This window comes from Oreochromis aureus, linkage group 10 (genome assembly GCF_013358895.1).
Source record: "Oreochromis aureus strain Israel breed Guangdong linkage group 10, ZZ_aureus, whole genome shotgun sequence".
Taxonomy (NCBI): domain Eukaryota; kingdom Metazoa; phylum Chordata; class Actinopteri; order Cichliformes; family Cichlidae; genus Oreochromis; species Oreochromis aureus.
The window spans coordinates 30,911,695-30,933,927 of NC_052951.1; the positions used below are offsets into that span (position 1 = coordinate 30,911,695).

General features: G+C 38.2%; 2 protein-coding genes across 4 annotated transcripts; one reads left to right on the forward strand and one right to left on the reverse strand.

Moving 5' to 3' along the window:
* Nucleotides 1-8,522: 8,522 nt before the first annotated feature.
* On the reverse strand, nucleotides 8,523-12,242 carry LOC116328550 (microfibrillar-associated protein 3-like). Of its 2 annotated transcripts, none has more exons than XM_031750366.2 (3): nucleotides 12,146-12,242; nucleotides 11,021-11,306; nucleotides 8,523-9,487 (listed from the first exon to the last, which is right to left on the reverse strand). In XM_031750366.2, exons 2-3 carry the CDS (start codon nucleotides 11,259-11,261, stop codon nucleotides 8,766-8,768), a joined length of 963 nt encoding a protein of 320 aa, XP_031606226.2. In that variant the 5' UTR covers nucleotides 11,262-11,306; nucleotides 12,146-12,242; the 3' UTR covers nucleotides 8,523-8,765. The 2 variants fall into 2 exon arrangements, with proteins under 2 accessions (XP_031606226.2, XP_039473829.1); XM_039617895.1 differs by lacking the exon at nucleotides 12,146-12,242 and adding an exon at nucleotides 11,991-12,073.
* A 581-nt stretch (nucleotides 12,243-12,823) lies between these two features.
* fam114a2 (family with sequence similarity 114 member A2) lies at nucleotides 12,824-21,890 on the forward strand. Of its 2 annotated transcripts, none has more exons than XM_031750329.2 (14): nucleotides 12,824-13,095; nucleotides 15,011-15,253; nucleotides 15,906-16,005; nucleotides 16,176-16,277; nucleotides 16,799-16,914; nucleotides 17,038-17,172; nucleotides 17,348-17,512; nucleotides 17,654-17,777; nucleotides 17,860-17,945; nucleotides 18,190-18,285; nucleotides 18,418-18,542; nucleotides 18,641-18,713; nucleotides 19,153-19,206; nucleotides 20,167-21,890. In XM_031750329.2, the coding sequence occupies exons 2-14, from the start codon at nucleotides 15,035-15,037 to the stop codon at nucleotides 20,266-20,268; spliced, it is 1,497 nt and encodes a 498-aa protein (XP_031606189.2). In that variant the 5' UTR covers nucleotides 12,824-13,095; nucleotides 15,011-15,034; the 3' UTR covers nucleotides 20,269-21,890. The 2 variants fall into 2 exon arrangements, with proteins under 2 accessions (XP_031606189.2, XP_031606190.2); XM_031750330.2 differs by having other exon boundaries at nucleotides 16,814-16,914.
* Nucleotides 21,891-22,233: the final 343 nt, after the last annotated feature.

Sequence of the window (22,233 nt, forward strand, 5' to 3'; positions counted from 1 at the left end):
AATTCAATTACTACTAAAGAATTTTAAAAAGGCTATGTAACATCTGTGTGAAAATGTCAAAATGCCCTGTTAAATTCAGGTCATATATCAGACATCGTTCAAACATATATATATTTGTGTGTGTGATGAGAAAAGATTGAAAACAACATAGAAGCCCATTTGGTGGGTGATTTTCCAGGAAATGAAGGAGTGGTCCGTGACAGACTAAACCTAATCCAGGTCATTTTTGTTTTGGGTCAAAAGTACTCAAAAAGAAAAAAATATATAACAAACATGTATTTTCCAACAGTGACAGCTCACTGAGGGCTTTAGTGTAACTCTACAATCACTTTACTACAATAAAATGTATTTGTGCTGAAGCAACGTCTTTGCATTTCTAAACAATCTGGAATTTTATTGGGATATTTTTTTCATTCAAAAAAGAAAAATAATGGCAACATGAATGGAAGCAAAGATCGAATAAGTGTGAAATATGAATACACTTAAAACTGAATCTTTGTGGACATGAAGCCTGTTGATTTTTGCTGCTGGATGAATGCAAAAATAGCCATAACCCATAAAGTAACGCTGTTGGCTGCTTTTAAATTGTAGGCTTGAACAGACGTCACAAAAATTACTAAAATTACCTTTGCTGATTTGAAGAATGATAATGGAAAGCAACGGGCCTCTGTGGTGATTTCTACACCACCCAGAGCTGTGATTTAATGCTGTTAAGTATTGACTTGGTAAGACTCACATAATGCAAGAAATTATAGCCTGCAAGCAGCCATGTTTGCTACTTTTGGGAATCAAATTGCTCTCGGTGCAAAAGGAGGGGAAAAAAACAAGCAAATATCTTGGCTTTTGTTCTGTTTTGTTTTTGCATTGCTCTATTTCATGTTACAGTATGTGTCATTAATAATACCTAAAAAGCATGAGTGAGGTCAGAATATATGTTTGGTTTTCTTTTTGCATGGTTTCCTTATGCACCAACCATTTGATAAAGTTTTGTACTTCATGCAGAGAAAATGGATAAAATATTTAGCAAGTATACTTATGTGGAACCCCTCATTACAAAACTGGGTGATTGTATTTGTTTCTTTCATTCTTTTTGCAAGTTTCTAGAAAATGCTTTGGAAATTATAGATCAAATAAAGGTACGCTACTTTCTATCCATCCCTTGGGACATTTAGTTTTGTATCAAGGAAGGAAAAATGTCAGAGAAATGACCTCTCGGACAAACCCAGAAGTTTGTACTGTGACAGTCTTATGGCACAGTGGTGCATAGCCCGACAGGAGACTGACCTACAACTCCCTAAAAGTTTCATGGGCACACAATCATTCCCACTGACTTCTCTCAGCGCGACCTTCATTTGGCCAACGTCATCACTTGCCACTTTCATATGTTCCCTCGAGATGTTTTCACTCTGTGCAGATTGTATCTGTCAAAGAATACAAGGAGACATTGGAAGACGTGACCCCAATACCTTCACCCCAGTCCCCAGTGAGCTGCTATGATGTTGCTTCGGCCATTATTTCCCATTAGTCCTTGACAGCTGTGTGGTTTGTCGCAGCGAGACCCTGCAGAGATTCGGGTCAGATATCGGTCCCCCTTCCCTTTGTTACCACATTTGCTGGGCTCCATTGCCAGGCTTTGACACGCTGGCTTTTTTTTTTTTTTTTTTTTTATTATGTGAAAATAAGGATGTCTGACCTGCATTCGGGATGCTTTGTGTAAATGCATAAACAAGAATACAGTTTAAAAGTAGCCTAAGTATAAAAGCTTCCTTTATGCAGCCCTTTGTTAAAATAAATAAATAAAAAAGCAGGACTGACAGGAAGTACAAGAAGTTGCTTTCTCCATGGTGCAAAACAGTCTGAGTGTGGAGTGATGCACACTTCTCACCCTCATTGGTCGTGGGAGGTGCCACCAAAGCAGTGGTAGGAGGTAAATGGACTGGGATTGGAATAGTGCTTGAATAATACTCTCATACCATGTTTGGTTATTTGGAAACTCACCAAATTACCAAACTTAAATGTCTTTCTCCCTAAAACATCATGATTTCAAATACCAATGTTAGTTAGCTAGCTGACAGTGTTGTTTGTTTGATTGATTTCGGCATTGACATGATATGTTGGGGTATTATATAGTTTTGTTGCCATTCATGTCTGTTGAATTATCTTGAATCGTTGTGGTCAGAAATTCAATAAACTGCAAATGTTCATTAATTGGCATCAAAATTTACACAGTAAAACTTTATACACGTAGTTGCACCTGTTCAAATATTTAATCAGCCAATCACGTGGCAGGGTGCTTGTTGGATTTAGGCACTTAGAGAAGGTCAGGATGACCTGCTGAAATTCAAGCCAAGCATCAGAAAGGAGAATAAAGGTGATTTTAGTCACTTTTAACATGGTATGTTTTTTTTAGCAGTAGGCTATTCTGAGTATTTTAAACTGCTGGTCTACTGGGACTTTCCCACACATCTCTAGGGTTTACAAAGGATGGGCCAAAAAAGTAAAAGAAAAACATCCAATGAGCAGCTGTTCTCTGGGAGAAAAGGCTTTGTTGATGCCAGAGGTCAGAAGAGAATAGCCAGACTTCTTCGAGCTGATAGGAATTCAACTGTAACTGAAATAACCACTCAATACAACCAAGATATGCACAAGAGCATCTCTAAACACACAACATGTCAAGGCTTGAAGCAGATAGGCTACAGCAGCAGAATACTACACATGGTGCCACTCCAGGCAGCTAAAATTGGAAAACAGAAGACTAGAAAAACGTTGCCTAGGACTTGGTGTAAACAACATGAAAACATGGATCCGTCCTGCCTTGTGTCGATAGTTGGTGGGGGTGTGATCATGTAGGGGATGTTTCTTGGCACACTTTGGGCTCCTTTAGTACCAACTGGGCATCGTTCAAACACCACAGCCTACTCTAGTACTGTTGTCCATCTCTTAATGAGCACAGTGCAGAATGCTGGAGAACGCACCATGTCTCAAAGCTCAAAGCATCTCAAAGTTGGTTTCTTCAACATGGCAAGGAGTTCACTTTTGGGATGTGATAGAACATGTGAGTTACATCATGGATGTGCAGCCAGTAAATCTCCAACTATGTGATGCTGTCATGTCAATATGCACCAAAAACTGTGAGGAATGTTTCAAGCACCTTGTTGAATCTCTGCCACAAGAATTAATTACACCGTGGTAGCGTCACCTTAGTAACAATAGGGAAGCCACATTTATTTCCACAAATGTGCAGTATTTACCAAATGTGCAAACTGGAGAGAGACTCCAACAGTGTTCCTGGCTGACATTTCTCTGTCTTTCCAGCCCAGCATCCTGCTGTGTTCATTATCCATCCATCCATCCATCCATCCATCCATCCATCCATCCATCCATCCATCCGAAAAACTGTTTCTGTCTTACATTCAGAACACTCTGAAGCCCGGTCTTTGGTACACAAGGATCACTTTTTCATATGTTTACCTCATAATTTAAAGATAATTTTAAATTTTAGAATTAATTTTAGAAAATCCCAACAGTGTACCATTATACTGTAGATCATCTACAAAGATCATCTGCTGATGACGTTTTAAAAAATGTAACAAACAAAATCTCTGGATTTTTCTTTACACTCTCATTTTCAGGTCAATGAGGTGAAATCTTTCTAAAATAATATACAGATATGTAATAGATCATTTATATTAGCTACTATAAACTGGCACCACATGACCAAAAAAGATGATAGACCACACAAATTTGGTTATTATTTTGCTTTTAATGCTCTGTTCTAGTCCATTTAATCTGCTGAACAACACTAATGCAAAAGCACACGGTGACATTTTAGTGAACAGAGCTTTTAAACACGGCGATGTCCTCACAGCACGAAGCATTACAAATATTTTTTCTCCATGTTGGTAACAATTAACTTGACTGGCATGCACAGAACCCTTATCTCACCATCCATTAGCATTAACGAGTGTAATGCAGGTAAATGTAGAGTGAAGCTTTGATTGAGGCAGATTTGGAATGGCAGATATCCTCAACATGCTGTTATAAAAGTACAGCAGAGCGGAAAATAAGTTTTGAGTATCCTTTGTCCTTCAGTGTTCAAGCAGCTCAAATCTGAGAGGATGCAAGATGAAGGGAAAGCACACATACACAGAGCAAATAGTAGAGATAATCATGCCTGCTGCATCTAATGAACAGCTATAACAAGCACTTCTCTCATTGTGTCATCTAATTTATCAGCTATTGTCCTGCGCTCCTTTTTTCTGTCAAGCTCCTTCAGGCTGATTGCAAATAAAATAGAATTAGCAATCATTTTCTTCTAACACCTTTTAATGAGCAATTTAATTTCAAGAGACCCAAATTTACTGCATGCACCGGCTTCATTCATTTAAGTATGTATACATAATCAAACACACATGTTCAAGTATGTGGAGGAATGGGTTTTTTTTTTTCTTTTGTCTTTCCCTCACACACGCGCGCGCACACGCAGAATGTGCCATCTGTTTTGGTCCAATCGATTCATTTAGTTTACCTCAATGACACCGGAGCCTGCTGGAAATATCCTATCCTTAAAATCTTCCTTCCCCCCTCCTTAAACGTCTGCTTTGGCTCGACATGATGAATGATCGCTCGGGCCAATCAATTCTATTTAGATAAGCTCGCCTCCAGAGAGGACAGGAAAAGGAAGAAGGATGGATTTTTTTGAGTTATTCAACACGGAGGCCCAAGGTTATTGTTATTTGGGATGTCCGCCAAACTGATATTTCACAGGTAGGGCGGACTTGGTAACTGTACGAGCTTGAGGAGTCTCACAAAGATGATCGAGGTGCAGAAAAATGGCGTTCGCTTTTCTGTGATTTTTTTTGTCGTCTTTGTCTTAATAATCTGTAATTTTCACAACTGTCCACTCTGGTGATGGCTTTCCCAAACCTTTAACCACTTTTCCGAAGTTACTGCAAAAAGTTAGAAGGTTTTCCTGCAAATTTTTTTCCTGAGCCATTCATTGCTGGATATGCTTCATCATCATCATCATTTTACTATTGAAAACACAAATCTATGGTTCAAATGCAACCTTTGGACAGATGGCCTCACATTTCCTTCAATCAGGGTTTTGATATGAGACAGAATTCATAGCTGAATCAGTGACTGCAAGCTGCCCAGTCCCTCAGGCAGCATTTCCCCTGTCATGCTTCATGGCTGGTGTGAGGTTCATTTTCCAAAAAGCTGTCTTTGGTAGGTGCCAAATATGCCCGCTGTTATTGTGGTCAAACAACTCTGTCACAAAATTGGCAAACCTTAGTTTTCTTTAAATGTTCTCTCTGGAATTCTAAAGCTTTTTCCTGGACCTGCAGCTCATGCAGGTCAAATGTACGTGAAATCTCTTTGTACCTGAAGAACCTGCAGATCCTCTGATGGCTTTTTTGTTTTCAGGCCACTCTCTGAATTCAGTGACCCATCTGTCCTGGAAAAATTGTCATTACCAGACCCATTCTAATTCTGTGTTTGTGAAGATTTGAGTAACATAGGGGTGTCATTATGTTTTTTATGTGACCTGAGAACACCTACACCTTTATCTGTATGCACATTTGTTCTTAAAAGAATAAAGAGTTTATTTAAATAATTTTCAATAATACTTTCTATGATGAAAAACTTATTTCTTCACTTCACCTTTACCCACACATATATTAATCTTTTATATAAGCTGTGATAATTGCTTTAAAACTGTACTTGACTGTGCACCTCCACAAAATATAGGGTTCAATGCAAAAGTTTTGAGCCATCCTTTATTTCTTTATATGTTGCTAGGAACATGAAACATGGAAATACAGTATATGAAGCAAAAAACAGAGTTTGTGTAGTTCTAGTGAGCTTGAAAGTCAGTATTTGGTGTGACTATCTTTATTTTTCAACACAGTCCGAATTCTCTTTGACAAGCTTTCTTTTCATTTCTTTCAGTAGTCTTCAGGAATAATTCTCTGGGCTTCTTGAAGGACATTTAAAGCTCTTCTTTGGATCTTTGCTGCCTTTTCTTCCGTTCTCTGTAACAATAATCCCACATCGCCTCACTAATGTTGAGGTGTGGGCTCTGGAGAGGCCAGTCCATGGCTGATAGCACGTCCATTCAGGTATCATTTTACTGCATTGAGAGTGTGTTTGGGATCATTTTGATGCTGAAAAATGAAGCTGTTGCCAATCAGATGCTTTCCAGATGGTTCATAAAAAAATGATGGTACTTTTTCTGTATTCAGAATTATTATAATTTTGACAAGATCCCCAACACCACTGGCTGAAATGCAGCTGATGACAGGGCCTCCACTGTGTTTTACAGATCCACGAATCTGTCCATTATGTATCTGGGTGGATTTGGTTCCTTAAAAGTGGTGATATCACAAAAACAAGCATGGATAAATGTTTATACGTCTTCCCTTGTTAACCTGCACACCCCTGTACAGCCTCATTTATTTTAAAGTCTGAGGATATCCCAGTTATTATGAATATTTTAAAATAGTGAGATTAAAGTAGGCATCACTGCCTGGGGAACATTTGAATTCAAGGCCTTAAGTCAAACTAAAACACCAGATCAGCTCCATTTAAATAAAAATGGATAACAATCCAGCCTTATTAATTTACATGTGTCAGGATGATTTCACCAAATCTTCCAGCTTCACCCAGATGTAAAGACTTTCACCTAAAGTTCCTGCAAAATGGCCATGTCTGCAACAAGAACAACAGCTTTCTAAACTGGATCCAGTGTTTAATCCAAGCAAGACGCTGACATATGAGCCTCAAATCAACACTTTGCCCCTGAGATGTGACAGTTCAGCTACCAGCACTAAATCCCTCCCTGCTGGTATCAAGTCTTCATTGACATCTGTTAGCGTGCACAAGTCGCCTTCGGGAGTGTTACAGCTTGTGAAAGTAGCAGCGTTGGAGATGCTTAACCCAACAGCTCCACTGTGTGGCTCATTTGGAGCATTGCTCATATGGACATAAATAACTACCAAATATTTACATATTTTAATTGTGAATTACAGGCTTTTGCTTTCCCTTTATGAACTGCAGTAGTATGCTCAAATACAATTCAGGTTCTGCACTGACTCACTGCTGATTCATACTATATAATAGAGGTTTTTGTTTTTGTTAAACATATGCAGTAAAGAAGCCTGCAAAGCTGTAAATATTTTCACAGATTCCATGGAAACAAATACTCTGGTGTTGGAGGCACACTGCCAAACACATTTATGTGCTGTGAATAAAGCTTTAATGAAAACAATGAATTGTGCCAGGAGTCATTATTTACCTTTCGCACTTCATTAATCTGTCAATCTCACATGTCACACTCCTTAAAATAAGTATGGGTGCCATTAACTGCCACTATGACTCACTAATTACTCACACTATACAGACGTGTTACAGACATGTAAGAAGCTCTATCTGAAGGGTTTTCAACATTTTCTTAACAGCTGATTTAGTTTCAGGGTGTGAAACCTCAGAACTATAAAGGTCTTTACAGATTCTATGGAAAAGACACTTTTGCAGATATACATATTTACACCTACATGGGCTGTGTTTAAAACGTCAGTGAATGTCTCGTACCAGACGTATCAGTACTTCCCTCCCATACTTGATTAATCTGAAGTTTCACAATGAAATAAATGACTCTGCAGATGCTGAATGTCACTGTGCCACAGCATGTTATGATAAATATAAAGTGACTTCATAATAAAAAGGTTTTTGCTGGCATAGAGAGATTGGGAAATGATATATATATTTGACCATTAAACAATCAGGAATTTTTCATCACAGCCAAGGTGATTGCATCCTAGATTTGCATCTTATTGTACAAAAAAATAAAGAATAATTTATGCTACTTCCCCTTTAATGCTTTATATTACTTATTCAATTTTGGAAAAAAAACAGCAACCTATAATTAGCCGCTATCCTTACTCACAAATAACTACACATATGTGACACAGGAATCAAGTCTTGGGATGATTATTTCTCCGGCTTTTACATCTGCCTTCGAGTTTCAAGTGAGTGACAGGAAGCGCTGACATGAAAACAATCGACACGGCGATATGAGAACATTTCATTGCAGCATTTTGCTCTGTGGAAGCTCACTGACTGTCAAAGTGAACGCAAGTGAAGAGCAGCAAATGATATCTGAAAGAGGATAATGAGCACTTGCTGCTTCATCGGCTGTGTGCAGAAAAACTCAAAGGCAAAGTTAAAGGTGAGCCAACACCCAGGGTTGAAAAAAAATAAGAATACAATATATTCAGGAGGGTAAAGGAGATAAAAATTACTTTTCTGTGCTGTATCAAACTGAGGCAAAATGAGACTGAGGAACTGTTAGGAAACAGCTTTTGATTCTTGACAACAAAGCTGGACCTTTTGCACTTTCCTCATCATCACTAATTAAACAAACGTTAGTGTGTGTGTGTGTGTGTGTTGCATTATGTGCAAAAAGGGAGATTACTGCAAGCATAACGTAGGAATAGATGTGCAAACTGAAGGAAATTCAGTTTTAAGCAGGAAGGAAAACAGTATTTTAATGTCCACAGATGAATTCATAACTTATCACGAACAAGATGTTTCAACACAAGACTTGGTGACACAATTAAATAAGAAAGGGAGGAGATAAGAATGTTATCTAATAATCAGCTGCACAATTTAACAATTTCTTGATCACTAATTTGCAATCAGAAATGAGTTTTTGATGGGATTCACATTACTTGTCATATGTTACTCTCATAACACACAGCTGTTCATGTGCCTGGTGGGAGCACATCAGCGGGTCCTCTATCCTCACTGACGGTCTTCTCAGAAGCTGTATGGACAGATACTTTGACGTAGTCACCACCTCCATCATTTCTTTGCCCTTTGCTTGAAAGCAGTGCCTGCTCCTCTCCATCCTTGTTGGGGCTGGGGGGGGCAGTAATCTGTCTGTTCCCTTTCGCCACACTCCCCACTGAATCTACGTGTTCTGATGCAGGGCTCCCAGTCTCCCCCGTCTCCTCTACCACCACCCGGCAGTTTAGGATGAGTGGCGGCAAAGGCACACTGCGGGCCAGCTCCTCAATGTGACGGGCAAACTCCATAGTTTTGAACTGCGTGACCTTGGCAAGCTCCACCGTCTTGGCTGAAGTGACAATGGGGATGCTCTTGGCGACCTCGAACGCCTTCTGCAGCTTCTCTGCGCCCTCTGTCCGGAAGAACTCATTTATGACCCTCTCCATCTCCTTGAGGTGGCTGTTGACCATGCACAGGCGGGCCACATTGAGGATCATGGTGATGGTGAAGGCCACCAGGCACACGATAACGAAATGCAGCCCCAAGCCGCTGTCAGAGTAGGCAACGCGAAGAGTCACTGTGTAGTTTTGGGTGCCACCGCTGGCGCTCGAGGCAACGCAGGTGTAGCTGCCACGGTCCTCAAACAAGACCTCTGTGATGTTCAGGATGCCTTCCTCTTGAATCTGCCACCTTCCACCTGCAGCAATAATGCACAACACATTTTTACTTTTACCACAAAGTTTCTCATTAAAACTTTCAAATCTCCTGCATCTCCTTAATCAGCAGCATCTGAATGATTTAGTTGATGGTAGTTATGAAATTTCAATACTTCGTTTCTAAAAACTCTCTGGGAGTCAAAAAAAAAAAGAGAGAGAATCAGCAGCATTTCTGATACTTGTAACCTGAAAAAAACTCAAAACCAGATTAAAATTAGTCAATCGTGTCAAAATGTTTTAAAAAAGGAAAAATCTGCTCAGTATTTAGCTGCAAGTATTTACTGAATGCTAGCATTACCTAAGGCAATTTGTCAAAGACAAGAAAGAGAAGGCAGCCATTCTTCTTCTCCAAACTCTAATCAGTACACATCTCTGTCACCTGCTGACAAACAGTTCAGCAGGTCAACCAGAATAACAATTTCTGGATTTCTTTAGTATTTTCAAATTAAAATACTTACAGAGACCTTTTGGTGACATGGTAACAAGTGTACAAATACAGAAGGTGGTTTTATTCAATATCAGTGTCCTGGTTCTACAATTATTTAAAGAGAACATCATGTAACACATTACAGCACATCGTGATTTATTAAACAAAGATTTAGCCAAAATGCAGAAGTAGTGTGAGACAAATCCAACCTTAAGTCTCAGACTCTCCAGGCCTCAGATTATTATGTTAAAATTCATGGAAGTCCAATTATTAAAATGGCAGCATGGGTTAGGTTTGCAAAGTTACACGTGAACAGACTGAAAGACTTCGGGAACAATGTCCTTTAGACAGACAAGGCCAACGTGGAGGTGTTTGGCAATAATACCCAGCATCATGTTTGTGCTGATAAGCTGTATTTGATTTTTGTTAAACACCTCACACTAACTGTTTGCTAAAGGCCATCTGTTTGACAGCTATAACTAGGTTAAAACTGACTCATGCAACAGGACAATGATCCTAAGCACAGCAGCAAATCCACAAGTTGCAACGGCCCAGCCAAAGTCTGGACCTCAACCGGACTGAACTGCTATGAACGGACCTTCAATTTATTTCTGCTAAAGGTGGTTCAGCAAACTACTGAATCGTGAGATGTACTTAATTCATCACACACTGCTTCTGCAGTTTGTGTTAAATAAATAATGATACAGTGTGTCACATGGTGAGGGCCAGCGGGGGGTTTTCTATGTCTGAACGCACAAAATGTTATATATGAAATGAAGCATACTTCTTTTTTCCACATACTGTTTGTGACTAAAGTATTATTCAGTGTAAAAACAGTAACAATGATTGACTAAGTGATTGATATGCTGGTTGAAAGGCAGTGCTTATGTGTCTTTATTAAAGTTTTACGTTACATAAAACCTTTTTTTTCACTTTCAGAATTAAATGCCACTGAAATATCAGCACAAACACTAACTCTGAAAGTATGTTTTTCAATTCATTTGATTGCTTTCAGATAAAAAAGCCATGCAGGACGAAAAGAACTCGAAGTTGATCAAAATCTCGGCGCTTCATTTCCTCGTCATACCTGCTTCGTCCCCCAGCAGGGGGCCTTTAGAGTTGTACCAGCTGATGTTATCATGGGCCCCGGTAACGTTACACGTAATCAGCATGCTCGACCCCTCCTTCACCACGATGGAGGGAATGCTGGCCCGCTGCATTGAGGTCACCATGTCTGACCCATTGTGAGCTCCACCTGCTTTCCAGCAAGTGAGCAGTAAGAATGTGGCGAGCCAGTGAGACAGGTGAGGATTATGAGGCGATAACATGTTGAAAAGAGCCACAGGTACAGCTCACATGTGGACGAGACAAACCTGCAAAACAGGAAAAGTCAACGGTCAAACCTGATCACGTCACATGACGTGTCTTTATAATATGTATGTCTGCATTTCATAAATTTGAATGTTTAGTATATTAGTATTTTATGCAGTAATCATCAGGACATAAAACCTTTACAGAACAATTTTAATTAAAAGAAAATCATTTGAGTTTAAATGTTGTGTTTAAGCTCTTCTTCCAGTGAGGTTTTTTTTGCTTGTTTGTTTTTAATCTTTTTGTCAGAGCACTTTGTTGAATTCTTGATCTCATTTTTCTCCATGTCCTAACATTTAAATTACAAAATCATCACCCTTTTATCTGAATAACATTCTTATTTTGTTCTGACGTCACTGATTTTTAGCTAATTTTTAATTTATCTTTTCGAAACCCTGTGTAAGTGTACTGAAAAAAATCTCGGTTATTACATTAAGTATAGGGCGAACGGGATAGGCGTGAGGCACATTTACAGTGATGCTTAATGAATGCGCTAAACTAACAATTCAGAACAAATTGTCAGAAAAGTGTGCAATTTCTTAATTCGTTTACAGATTGAAAGTATCTGTAGTAATAAAAGGTACTGTGGTGATATAATACACTGAGTTTTAAACAGAAATATAACACAAGAAATATAGGTCAGACACAGCTTGATTAAATAACAAACTGGCTCTTTATATAATTACCGCACCAGCGTCCCCGTCACGATAATGGTTTTCGAAGTAGTCCATACATTACCATTCAAATTCCCACCTGTTGCCCACAGAAACCAAGGCAACCAAATCCACCATCAGCAAGTGGCAAAAATAAGAGAAGTTTTAAAATTATTTTAGTAATTTACCTTGAAGTGTGCCAGCCAAGCAAGCACAATCCACCCGACCCATTCACTTCCTAGTACAGGTATGAGTGAATGGGCGTGGTTTGCTGTCAACTCTTCCATGCAGGTAGGTGACTTCACGTCAATGTCGCCTAATTATTTATTATTTTTTTTACATTTTACACGATTTATAAGAAAGAAAAGTCAAACAGTTTATGTACTGAACGTTGTGTTATTTATTCAACGACTCATTAGCAGTTTTTATCTTTAATTGTGTTTCTATATTTTTTTCAATAAGTAATAACAAGTGATATAATAGTCATTTGTATTTGTATATTGTTGTTATAATTGAACATCATTATTATTTTATTATCATTATAATTATTATTATTATAGTAGCAATACATTAACTAAGCGCATTTTATTTTGACGTTTCCGGAAGTCTTGTTTTCTTTTTTTAATCCAGGACGACAGACTCCCCTAATGGCACTGGTACCTTTCAACATAAAATTGCAAAAACTGAACCCTAAACTATTAACCTAACTTTTCGGGAGTTTGTACTTTTTGTAAATTAAACTTAGAGCACAATTGTTTTTTTCCCTTCTATAAAGATTAATACGTGAACTTATTCTCGATTTTACAGTAAATTTGTGAGCATTAATGAGCCACATACTTTTATTTTGAAGAGAATAACAGGAATTCGTGTTTCTCATTATGGCTAACAGCTAGACTTTGAAAACAAAATATGACGTGGCTAATCCTGGAGGAAAAAACCACAGCACGAAAACCTGAGCCATTAAAGTGTTTGTTAGAAAATTAGAAGTTGCTAAAAGTGTAGATGCTGAAGTGCAAACCGAAACAATAAAAGGCGGTTCTTATTTTTAATTTGGAAGCGGAAACTACTAGAATTATTAGCTGATTGAGCTAACGTCACCTGCTAACATCACGACTTTGACAGCTGAGCAGGAGAAAAGGTGAGTCAATAGCAAGGAACTTAAGTTTAGCTTGTTTTTTCTCATTAAATTATTAGTTTATTATAGTTGAACCAGCAGTCGATGCTAAAAAAACAGCTGACGCTCTTGTAAACGATACTTACAAGACACGAACTAGATGCTCTCCTAAACTGTTAGCAAGCGTTTTGAAAGGGTGAACTTAACAGTGAATCCAGTAAACATCCAGTACGTATTGATATCCCAGCGCTAAAATATTACCACGGACTACTAGAAAACGTCACATACACATTTTATGGATTATCTTCATATTTGTACAAACTCCTACTTTTTCTTCTGTGTGATGATTGTTTTCTTTGCCACTTTGGACTTTTTATGTACTTGTGTATGATTCAGCATCACTACCTCTAGCTCCCGTGGATAGCTAAAAGCAATGCAAACTCGGATTAAAGCATTAATCTCATATTGTAAGAATACTTAGATTTGTCCTGACAGGTATACTTCTGGCATCACAAACTGGCTTTGGCTTTGCTCCACGATTTAACGTTTGGAGATGTGAAATGCTTCTGCTTCAAACCCATAAGAAAATACACCTCTTTAAACTTGGTTAAAGCCTTAGGTTAAGGGCCTAGCTAAAGAAACATTTAGTGCACCTCGTTTTTATGAGTAGAACAGCATATGAACAGAACAGTATGTAGTGTTTCTTCCTCTTGTGATGCCCTGGTGCAAATATTTCTGTTTTTATGAAAAGACACAGACTATATATAGATTCCCTCACAAGTTTGATTTATTGGAGTCACTGTTTTAAGAGTAAGTCTTTTGGAAATTAGTGATTATCTTCCTGACATTAGAATCTGTCATTATTTTTTTCTCTAATATTTCGTTAAGTGCAGTAGGCATTCATGTGACATTTCCAGGCTTAAAAACACATTTAAGACGTGTTTGAAAACTGCAACCAGATCAATTTTAAAGATAAAATCAAAAATATTGTCTTTGTTCATCATGATTTTGGGCACTAATATCATGATATATATCATAGTCACAGTACCAAATCTAATTTATTGTCTGTGACATAGAGAAATTGAAATGTTATTGGCATCCTGGACGTTTGAAATGTTTTCTCATTATCTTATCATTTGGGTAAAAGTTAGTAGAACTGCATTTTGGGTGAAATGATCAGAGTTGTATAACTATGTGGGATAGATGGTTGCTTAAAACAGTTTATTTCATATGAAAGGTCTCTTTTTTTCCTACCTTTCTTTTCTTTTTCATTTCTTTGTACATACATTTTGATAAAATCCTGATTTTGAAGCTGTGATTTTGTTGAAATGTTTCAATTGCAGATCTTATCCGAGTTTAAGTGTCGTTAGGTTTTTTATTTTGTTTTTTCTTTTTAACTTTTAAAAAATAATGTACTTATGAAGTTATGAAGGTTTGAAAATTCTGGAAAAAAGTAACACAAATTGAAATCCCAGCTCATGTACATCAACAGACTTTTAATTTGAAATATTCATAATATGAAGGTAAAATTGTCAGTACTTTTTTAATGTACTTAAGTTAGTGTGCAAAAAAAAAGGAACCTGGACTCCTCTTAGTGGTACTCAGCAAATGAAACAGTGGGAAGTGAACAAAATTTACTCATGATTGAAACTGAACAATAATAATAATGATAATGATTATAATAATAATAATAATGATAATAATAATAATAATAATAATAATAATAATAATAATAATAGTACTTAAACAAAAAAATTAAACTGACACGTGAAGTTGACTGACTTTCAGTTGAAAGGTTGACTGACACGTGAGAAGTGCACAAGAGAGTTAACTACAAACCAGTACCTGGCATTTCCGCTACTATCCAAAGCAACAAGCAAATCATTTTGTTTATTGCCAGAGTTTATGCAATGGCTTTTTTCCTCCTCTTTCTTTCCAGGTATGCACTGAGACATTTGATAACATGTCAGACAGTGAAGCTTCTTGTGCAGCAGCCGAGGGTTCAGAGGCAGCGCCGGGAAAGCAGAATCCCTCTCCTGCTGGAACCCCTGACAGGTCCTCTCCATCCACACCTGACTTCTCCATTGATGTAGCTCCGACGAGAAAAGCCAGGAGGAGGCCAGAAACCCAGCCTGCAGCCAAAGTTCAGGATACTCCAAAAGAGGATGAGCAGCCAGCAAAGGTAGTAGAATTAGAAGTACTGTTCATACTCGAAGAACTAAAGATGATTGCAAAAAGAGAAGAGCTGAAGCCATAATTTCCATCATGACTTTTTTTTCTCCTGCATGTCAATAGCCTGACATTTGTGATAAGATTTTGTGCAGACATCAACAAATCTCACCTTACTCATTAACGTGCACTTAAAAAAACACAAACACACTGAAATTTCCGACTTTAATAAAAGTATCTTTCTGCCTCCCAGAACATATCATGTCACATAAACATCTTCAAAAAGCTTGTGTTTTATGTGTGTTTGGTCGTTGACACTGTAAAGCTATCTCACAGGGAAGTGTGATACCTGATGAGAGTGGGTGCAATTACACTTTCACATGAGAGATTCTTAATGACCCTGCTGATGTGCAATGTCATCAAATTATCTATTGGATCATTTAACAACCTAATGGGCTTAGACTAAATGGTCTGATGTGTTGGATAGTTATTCTTGTGTGAAAAGTGAGTTTTAAACAAGCTGCGTTTGTCATAATCTTTAATGTGTCAGTGGATTTTTCTGCTAAACCACTAAAAGGCACTTGTTGAAGTCGTCTTTCTGTTTAACTCATTCACAACATCTGTTTCGTGTCTTTTCTTCTTTCTCCTTCTGTCCTCATTCTCAGACATCCAATCAGTCGACCGTGTCTCAGGGTGGCTGGGGTTACTGGGGCAGCTGGGGCAAATCCATCTTATCCACAGCAACAGCTACTGTGGCCACTGTGGGTGAGTATCCAACACATCACTCAGTCTTTACAAGTACACAGTTGGCTCCTCTGAAAAATAGTACAACACCAAGTCATTTGTTGTTTAAACGTAGTCTTGCTTTGGCCTTTTTCAGTCTGTTACTGTTAAAGCTTCTCTGCTATATGTACTGATGTCTTCTGTCTGTTCAGGCCAAGGTCTCACTCAGGTGATCGAGAAGGCTGAGACATCACTGGGAATCCCCAGTCCAACCGAACTGTCAGCTCAGGTGGAGGAAGAAGAGAAACAGAAGGGTAAGGCCACATAACTGGGAATATAAAAAAATGTTTGCTATAACCTGGAGGATCAATAGAGCCAGGCTCTCCAGTCAAGATGATCAAGATGTATCAAAACACTTTAATGGGCACATTTGATTTGACTTTTCATCTGCAGCTAATGAACCAATCAGATGTTGATCCCTTCAGGCAGCGAGGAGTGGCTGATGGAGATCTGCCAAGAATGCAAAATTAATATAAAAACAAAATGCAACACCGGTACTTCAGATAAGACGAGAGCTGGCAGAGTGTGGCAGAAAATTGTTGGTCCTGTGGATTGTTTGCTTTAGTACTCCGTTTCTGATGTTACAGCAGTAAATTAATAGAGTTTTACTTTCATTTCGATTTAAACATCTTTAGGCTACTGAGTTCCTTCAAGTCCCATAGCTTTGTGAAGGAAAGATTTGTCCAAATGAAAATGAAATTAATTGAATTGACCCATTTTAAGTATCTTTTTTCTCTCTCATGTAATCCTTGTACAATGATTTTTATTTCGTTAGTGTCTTCTCCTGTAGATGGCGCCAGCACGGAGCCCGACAAAGCAGTAGATGAATCGTCAGCAGTGGGAAGTGCAATGGGAATGTTGTCATCACTCAGTAGCGTCGTCCAGAACACGGTAAGCTGATGCTTAAAACCAGAGAGCACCTGTGTGTTGGTGTGACTGTTCACACTTGACAAAAGTTAGTAAATTATTTTAGCTCACATTTTAAAGAAAAGTTTAAATTGGGCTTCCTCACAGGGTAAGACCGTGATAACAGGAGGTCTAGATGCTCTTGAGTTCATTGGGAAGAAGACGATGGATGTGATAGCAGAAGGTGATCCCGGCTTTAAAAAGACCAAAGGACTGATGAGACGGAACGCCACTCTCTCTCAGGTAGGTAGTAAATACAAAAACAAGCTAAAATCCTAAAATCTCACTCAAACTTAATGGACGAGAGGGAACAACATGTATATGAAGACTTTAAAGGTTAGTGGCTGACCTAGATTTCTGGAGCCGTGTCCCTTTCATGTGCCACTCTCTCTCAACTCTGTCACTCTTTGTCTCTCAGGTGCTGAGGGAGGCGAAGGAGCGAGAGGAGCTGCAGTCAGCAGACAAAGACTCTGCAAATTCAGACAAGAAGGTGGTCGCTCACTACGGGATGCTGTTTGATGAATTTCAGGGTCTGTCACACCTTGAAGCTCTGGAGATTCTGTCTCGAGAGAGTGAGTCAAAGGTACAATGAAAGTCTCTGCCAAAAATATCACTTCTGCTGTAGCTAAAAACACATACAAAGACACTGTTTCTATGCTTTACGTTTCTGGGGAATCTGGTAAAGGCGTCATTGTGTGTATTTTGTCTCTTGTGTGTGCTGTAGGTGAAGTCGGTGCTCTTGACTCTATCAGGAGACGAGCTGGTTCAGCTCAGAGATGAGCTTGACCAAATCAAAGGCTCCTTCTCCCTGGTGGAGTTCGATGATGAGGAAGTTGATGAGAATAAAGGTAATGTCTTTTAAATCAGCTACAAATGTTTCGCAGCTGCAAGAAGAACCTGAAATAAACGATGGTGCATTTCTAATTGCAGATGAAGATGGATCAGAGTTTGAGAGGGAGTTAAAGGAGGCCATGGAGGGCCTCAGTGTTTCTGCAACTGCAGACAAACTCAGCAAGGTACAGCTCAAACAATTCACTGCTCAGAATCACATTCCTGCCAGTTTCTGAGTTATTATTCGAAATGTTACAAGGATCTTAACTTGTCTCCCTTGTTGTTAATTTGATGGGAAAAGTAACAGAAAAATGTCAGATACAGTCACAGCTTTTAAATCTGTTAGACTGGGCACTTCCTGCTTTACAGTAACTGCTAATTCTCAACTCACCAATTTCCTGTTAAAGTATGATCGCTAACATCCAACAGGCCTGTAAGAGCTCCTCCAGCCTGATTAATGAGCTGACCAAACAACATGTGGAAACAGATGTAAATGAGGAGGATGTGAAGAAGCATAGTGTGGAGGTAGGTCTTACTGGCATCATCAAAATATATTTTTTCAGTGTCCGACATTGCAAGTATTGGATGTTTGAGGGTAATACTTGACTGCAGGATTTGACCAAGTAGCAATCGTGTGTGTGTGTTGAATTTTGTCAGGAGGTTCACGCTGCAGCTATCAGGAGTCTGGCTGAGCTGACGGCCAGATCCATCGAGCTTTTCCACAAACTGGCTGAGATGATCCTTTTCTCCAATGGCAGTGCAGAGGCCAGCGTCCTGTCACAGTAAGACGGCATAAGCAAGGGACTCAGGGGTGGGGATATTTACCATTCTCTGTGCACATTAATTAAATGTATACCTTTGTCATCCTGTCTGTTCTCAGGTTAACTGTTGTCCTGTGTAAAGAAATCTCACTGCTGTCCAAGAAGTTTACTTCCTGCCTGACAGCAGCAGGGGTAAGTTTCAAGATCCTATCCATCTGTTTTAACGTCAGTGCATCACTGATATCTGATGCTTGTAAAGCATTTGCCCCACCACACTTAGATTTTCATATTTACTATGTAAATTTAAAGTCTTAAAAGTAACAGATGTTTTATTTTTGACTGATGTCATTTATTGTTAATCTGACCTCCACGTGTTTATTATTTCTTCATATTATCACACTGTTGATAAGGAATCATAGTAAGCAGTTCAGCTGATAATGTCTCATGGTTATTATATTATAAATATCATTTTAGAAGGAGATCTGCATTAGCCACAAACTTCATCATTTTGTTTCTGTAATTTATGCTTCTCTTTGCCGTGTTTTCTTTACCAAATCACTTTGTCTTCCAAACCACTAATTCTTTGTTCCACAGAGAGATCATTTTAATTAAATTTTTTTCTGTTTTACAGTCAAACGAGAAGGGAGAAGTCCTCAACCCCTTGATAACAGGAGTATTTTTAGAGGTTTGTTATATTACTGCAGCCCCACTGACATACATGGATTAATGAATTGTCCAAGATGTTTTTGTTTTTCAAATACATACAACAGGCCAGGGGTTCTGGCACTGTCTACTTTATAGAAATCCTCATCTTTTGGGATTCTTCGCAGGTCAGTATGTCAGTTAAAGGTCCATTCATGTAAAACAAGAAGTGTTCTCGTCTTTCCTTTTAAATTTAATACGGTGTCCCACAGGGGTCAGTTCTTGAAACCTCTCAATTTAGTCTGTATTTCCTTAGTTGTATTGTCTGTAAAATTCCTGATGACTTATTTTAGATGGACAGCAGGGTTATGAAGAAACCTCAATATAATCATTTGCTGTCATGTAAAACTAAGAAGTCGTATCAGCTCATTGCTTCAGCAAAAGAACAGAACAGAATCAGTTATCTGACTGTCGTTGTTACTTAATTGTAAGAAAAGTATATCAAAAATATTTACTCTAGCTAAAATAAAATAATTTATGTATCTGCTGCTCAGAGCACTTTAAACTTTGGTTGTCTTGACAAGGACTGTACTACAATGATATTAGAGTAAATTAAGACTTTTGTCCAAGAAAAGTTATTTCAGCTCATGACTGAAACATGACTAGATGTCAGGAGAAGACTGACAGCTATTCAACACGAAAGCTACGTTCTAATAGTCAGAGAAAACTGTGATGAGACTTGATTTTTATGGTGTTTTATACAAAGTGTGACCAAGTTCTGCATATAAAAAGCAAAAGCTGATTTAAAACTGGTTGGCTAGTTCCTCCACACCACTTCATCCTGCTTCATCAGGATCTCTGCTTGTAGAAGAGTTCTTTTTTTGAGTTCTAAAACTTTATGATTGCAACCCGTATAGATTAACAGACATTAGTATGGACATTTGGAGATTGATATTTCATACTAACGTGTTTTTTTTGTTTGTTTTTTTCAAATCCCACACAGGCATCCAACAGTGCATCTTACATCCAGGATGCCTTCCAGCTCCTTATGCCGATACTGGAGATATCTCACATCGAAAGGAGAGTTCAGCTTACGGAGCAGTGACCCGCTGACCTGACCTCTGACCTCTGCCCTCCACTACAGCCACTAAGCTGGGGCTCAGAGTCTCAGCAGAGAACTGACATATCTTTAAAATGTTTAAGTTGTCTGGTTTTTCTGCTCAAGACAAAATCTACTTTGAGCTTGGGAGAGAAAATGTTTTCTTGTCAAACAGTGTTACCTTTCTGCGCATTGCTGGTTTATTTGGACTGTATGTTATATGAAGTCATTGGCGTACAGAAGAAGAAGAACAATGTGGATTTATAATGAACTCAGAACAATTTTTAGTTTCATTGCACAAACTACACTACCTTTTTTTCTTGGGTGTTATTCATTCACTTAGTTCAGGCATCTCATACAGGATACCAAACACCAGTGATAACTTGTTTCCAAAGGAATATCTTAACAAAATAAATGGTAAGATGTAGACACGAGGCTTCACTCTTACTGCAAAGCAAATCATTGCTGGTGCTGGAGCAGCTGGACTCTAAGTGTGTTTGCTAAAATCTTCAAGACACACAATAATTTTAGTTTTTGGCAACTTGTCCTTAAATCAGGGGGAGACAGACTGTGATAAGCCTACAGTTCTGTTGCTCTGTGGCCAACTGAAGGATGATAATTGGAGTTTTGTTTCCCTTTGTTTTAAACCCACATCCTTCTAGATTTACATCCAATATCAATTTTAAATTGTGCATCATCGCATGTCAGCACTCGTTCTAGCCAACGTCTCCTTTTCTCTATAGACGGCCTCAGATTTAAAGAAGACTTTGAGCCAGCGTTTCTTTTACGACTGCACCACTTTTACTAGATTTGATATAAAAATCGTGGAGCATTTAAAAAAAAAAAAAAAAAAAAAAAGACCAGCAAGCTGGTCAAATAGCTTGAATATTTTACATTAATGCCCCTGCATTCTGTAAGAGCATTTTAAATAAACCTTTAAGAAATCGTCTAAATGTTTAAGCAACACTGAGTTGAGATTCAGAGTTGCAGTTTGTTTAGGAGAAATGGAATAATTGATCTTGAAAGAGACGTATTATTTTCATTTCCTGCTCTATATTTTTGGTCTCTTTTTAAGCAGCTTTGTTCACAAATTCAAAATGAACCTCATTTATCTTATACTGTACAGTTTATCATTTAACTTGAAACTCCCTTTCAACCAACTTTATATTGATTGGTTACCTCTTGTACAAAAATGTACAAGCTCAAATGTTGACGATCAAAAAAGTTTGAACATCCTGTCCTGCCACAGCTTATAATTTACTCCATGTTTGCTTTGTCTTTACTGTCCATCCCCAAAGCCTGTTGGTACCATGTAGAAAACCATTGTTTCATCCATTTTTCAATCAATGAAATAAAAAGCAGTGCACAGCAGAATAAAACTCACTAGTGAGGTATACAAACAACATGATTGTAAGTGTCAGTGTTATAAGCCTGCTTTCCCCTTTTGTCATCTATCCAACATGAAAGCTTCTGTCTGCCAAGAACATAGAGGACTGCTAACAGTTGAGTGTTGTGGGCATGTAAATTTATGGTTTCGGAGTAATATGGAGCAATATACTGTACGCTATGGTATATTACTGAGATGAGATTCAAATAAATGTGCTTCCTTCAAGCTTTTTGTGTTTAAATTGCAGGTTTACTTGTTGTCAGTGGTGTTTGACTTTTTGTGTGTACATACTTTCTTTAGCTTCTCGTGACTAAATTACCACAATCCTGGGTCTGGTGAGTAACCAGACATGTTTTTTGTTAATCCTTTATAGAAATTATAATTTCAGTTTTTCACTGTGGTTGTTTCTTTGGTAGAAAATAGTTCCTATGATGCAGGGATTATCCAGATCCTTGTAAAAGCAGCTCTTTCACAGTTTACAACATTACAATTGGATTACTAATGAAATGTATTATTGTATATGTTATAGGAAGTAGATATATGAATATCTTAAGTTAAAGCACAACAAAAATTAAAAAAGGTAA

What these genes read in the sequence shown, in the direction of transcription:
- LOC116328550 (XM_031750366.2), bottom strand. Translation starts at nt 11,261, where the DNA reads ATGTTATCGCCTCATAATCCTCACCTGTCTCACTGGCTCGCCACATTC. An exon ending in CCTGCTGGGGGACGAAGCAG is followed by an intron (nt 9,488 to 11,020) that starts GTATGACGAGGA and finishes TTATTGCTGCAG; the next exon opens with GTGGAAGGTGGCAGATTCAA.
- fam114a2 (XM_031750329.2), top strand. Translation starts at nt 15,035, where the DNA reads ATGTCAGACAGTGAAGCTTCTTGTGCAGCAGCCGAGGGTTCAGAGGCA. An exon ending in GGAACGCCACTCTCTCTCAG is followed by an intron (nt 17,173 to 17,347) that starts GTAGGTAGTAAA and finishes TTTGTCTCTCAG; the next exon opens with GTGCTGAGGGAGGCGAAGGA. An exon ending in CTCGAGAGAGTGAGTCAAAG is followed by an intron (nt 17,513 to 17,653) that starts GTACAATGAAAG and finishes TGTGTGCTGTAG; the next exon opens with GTGAAGTCGGTGCTCTTGAC.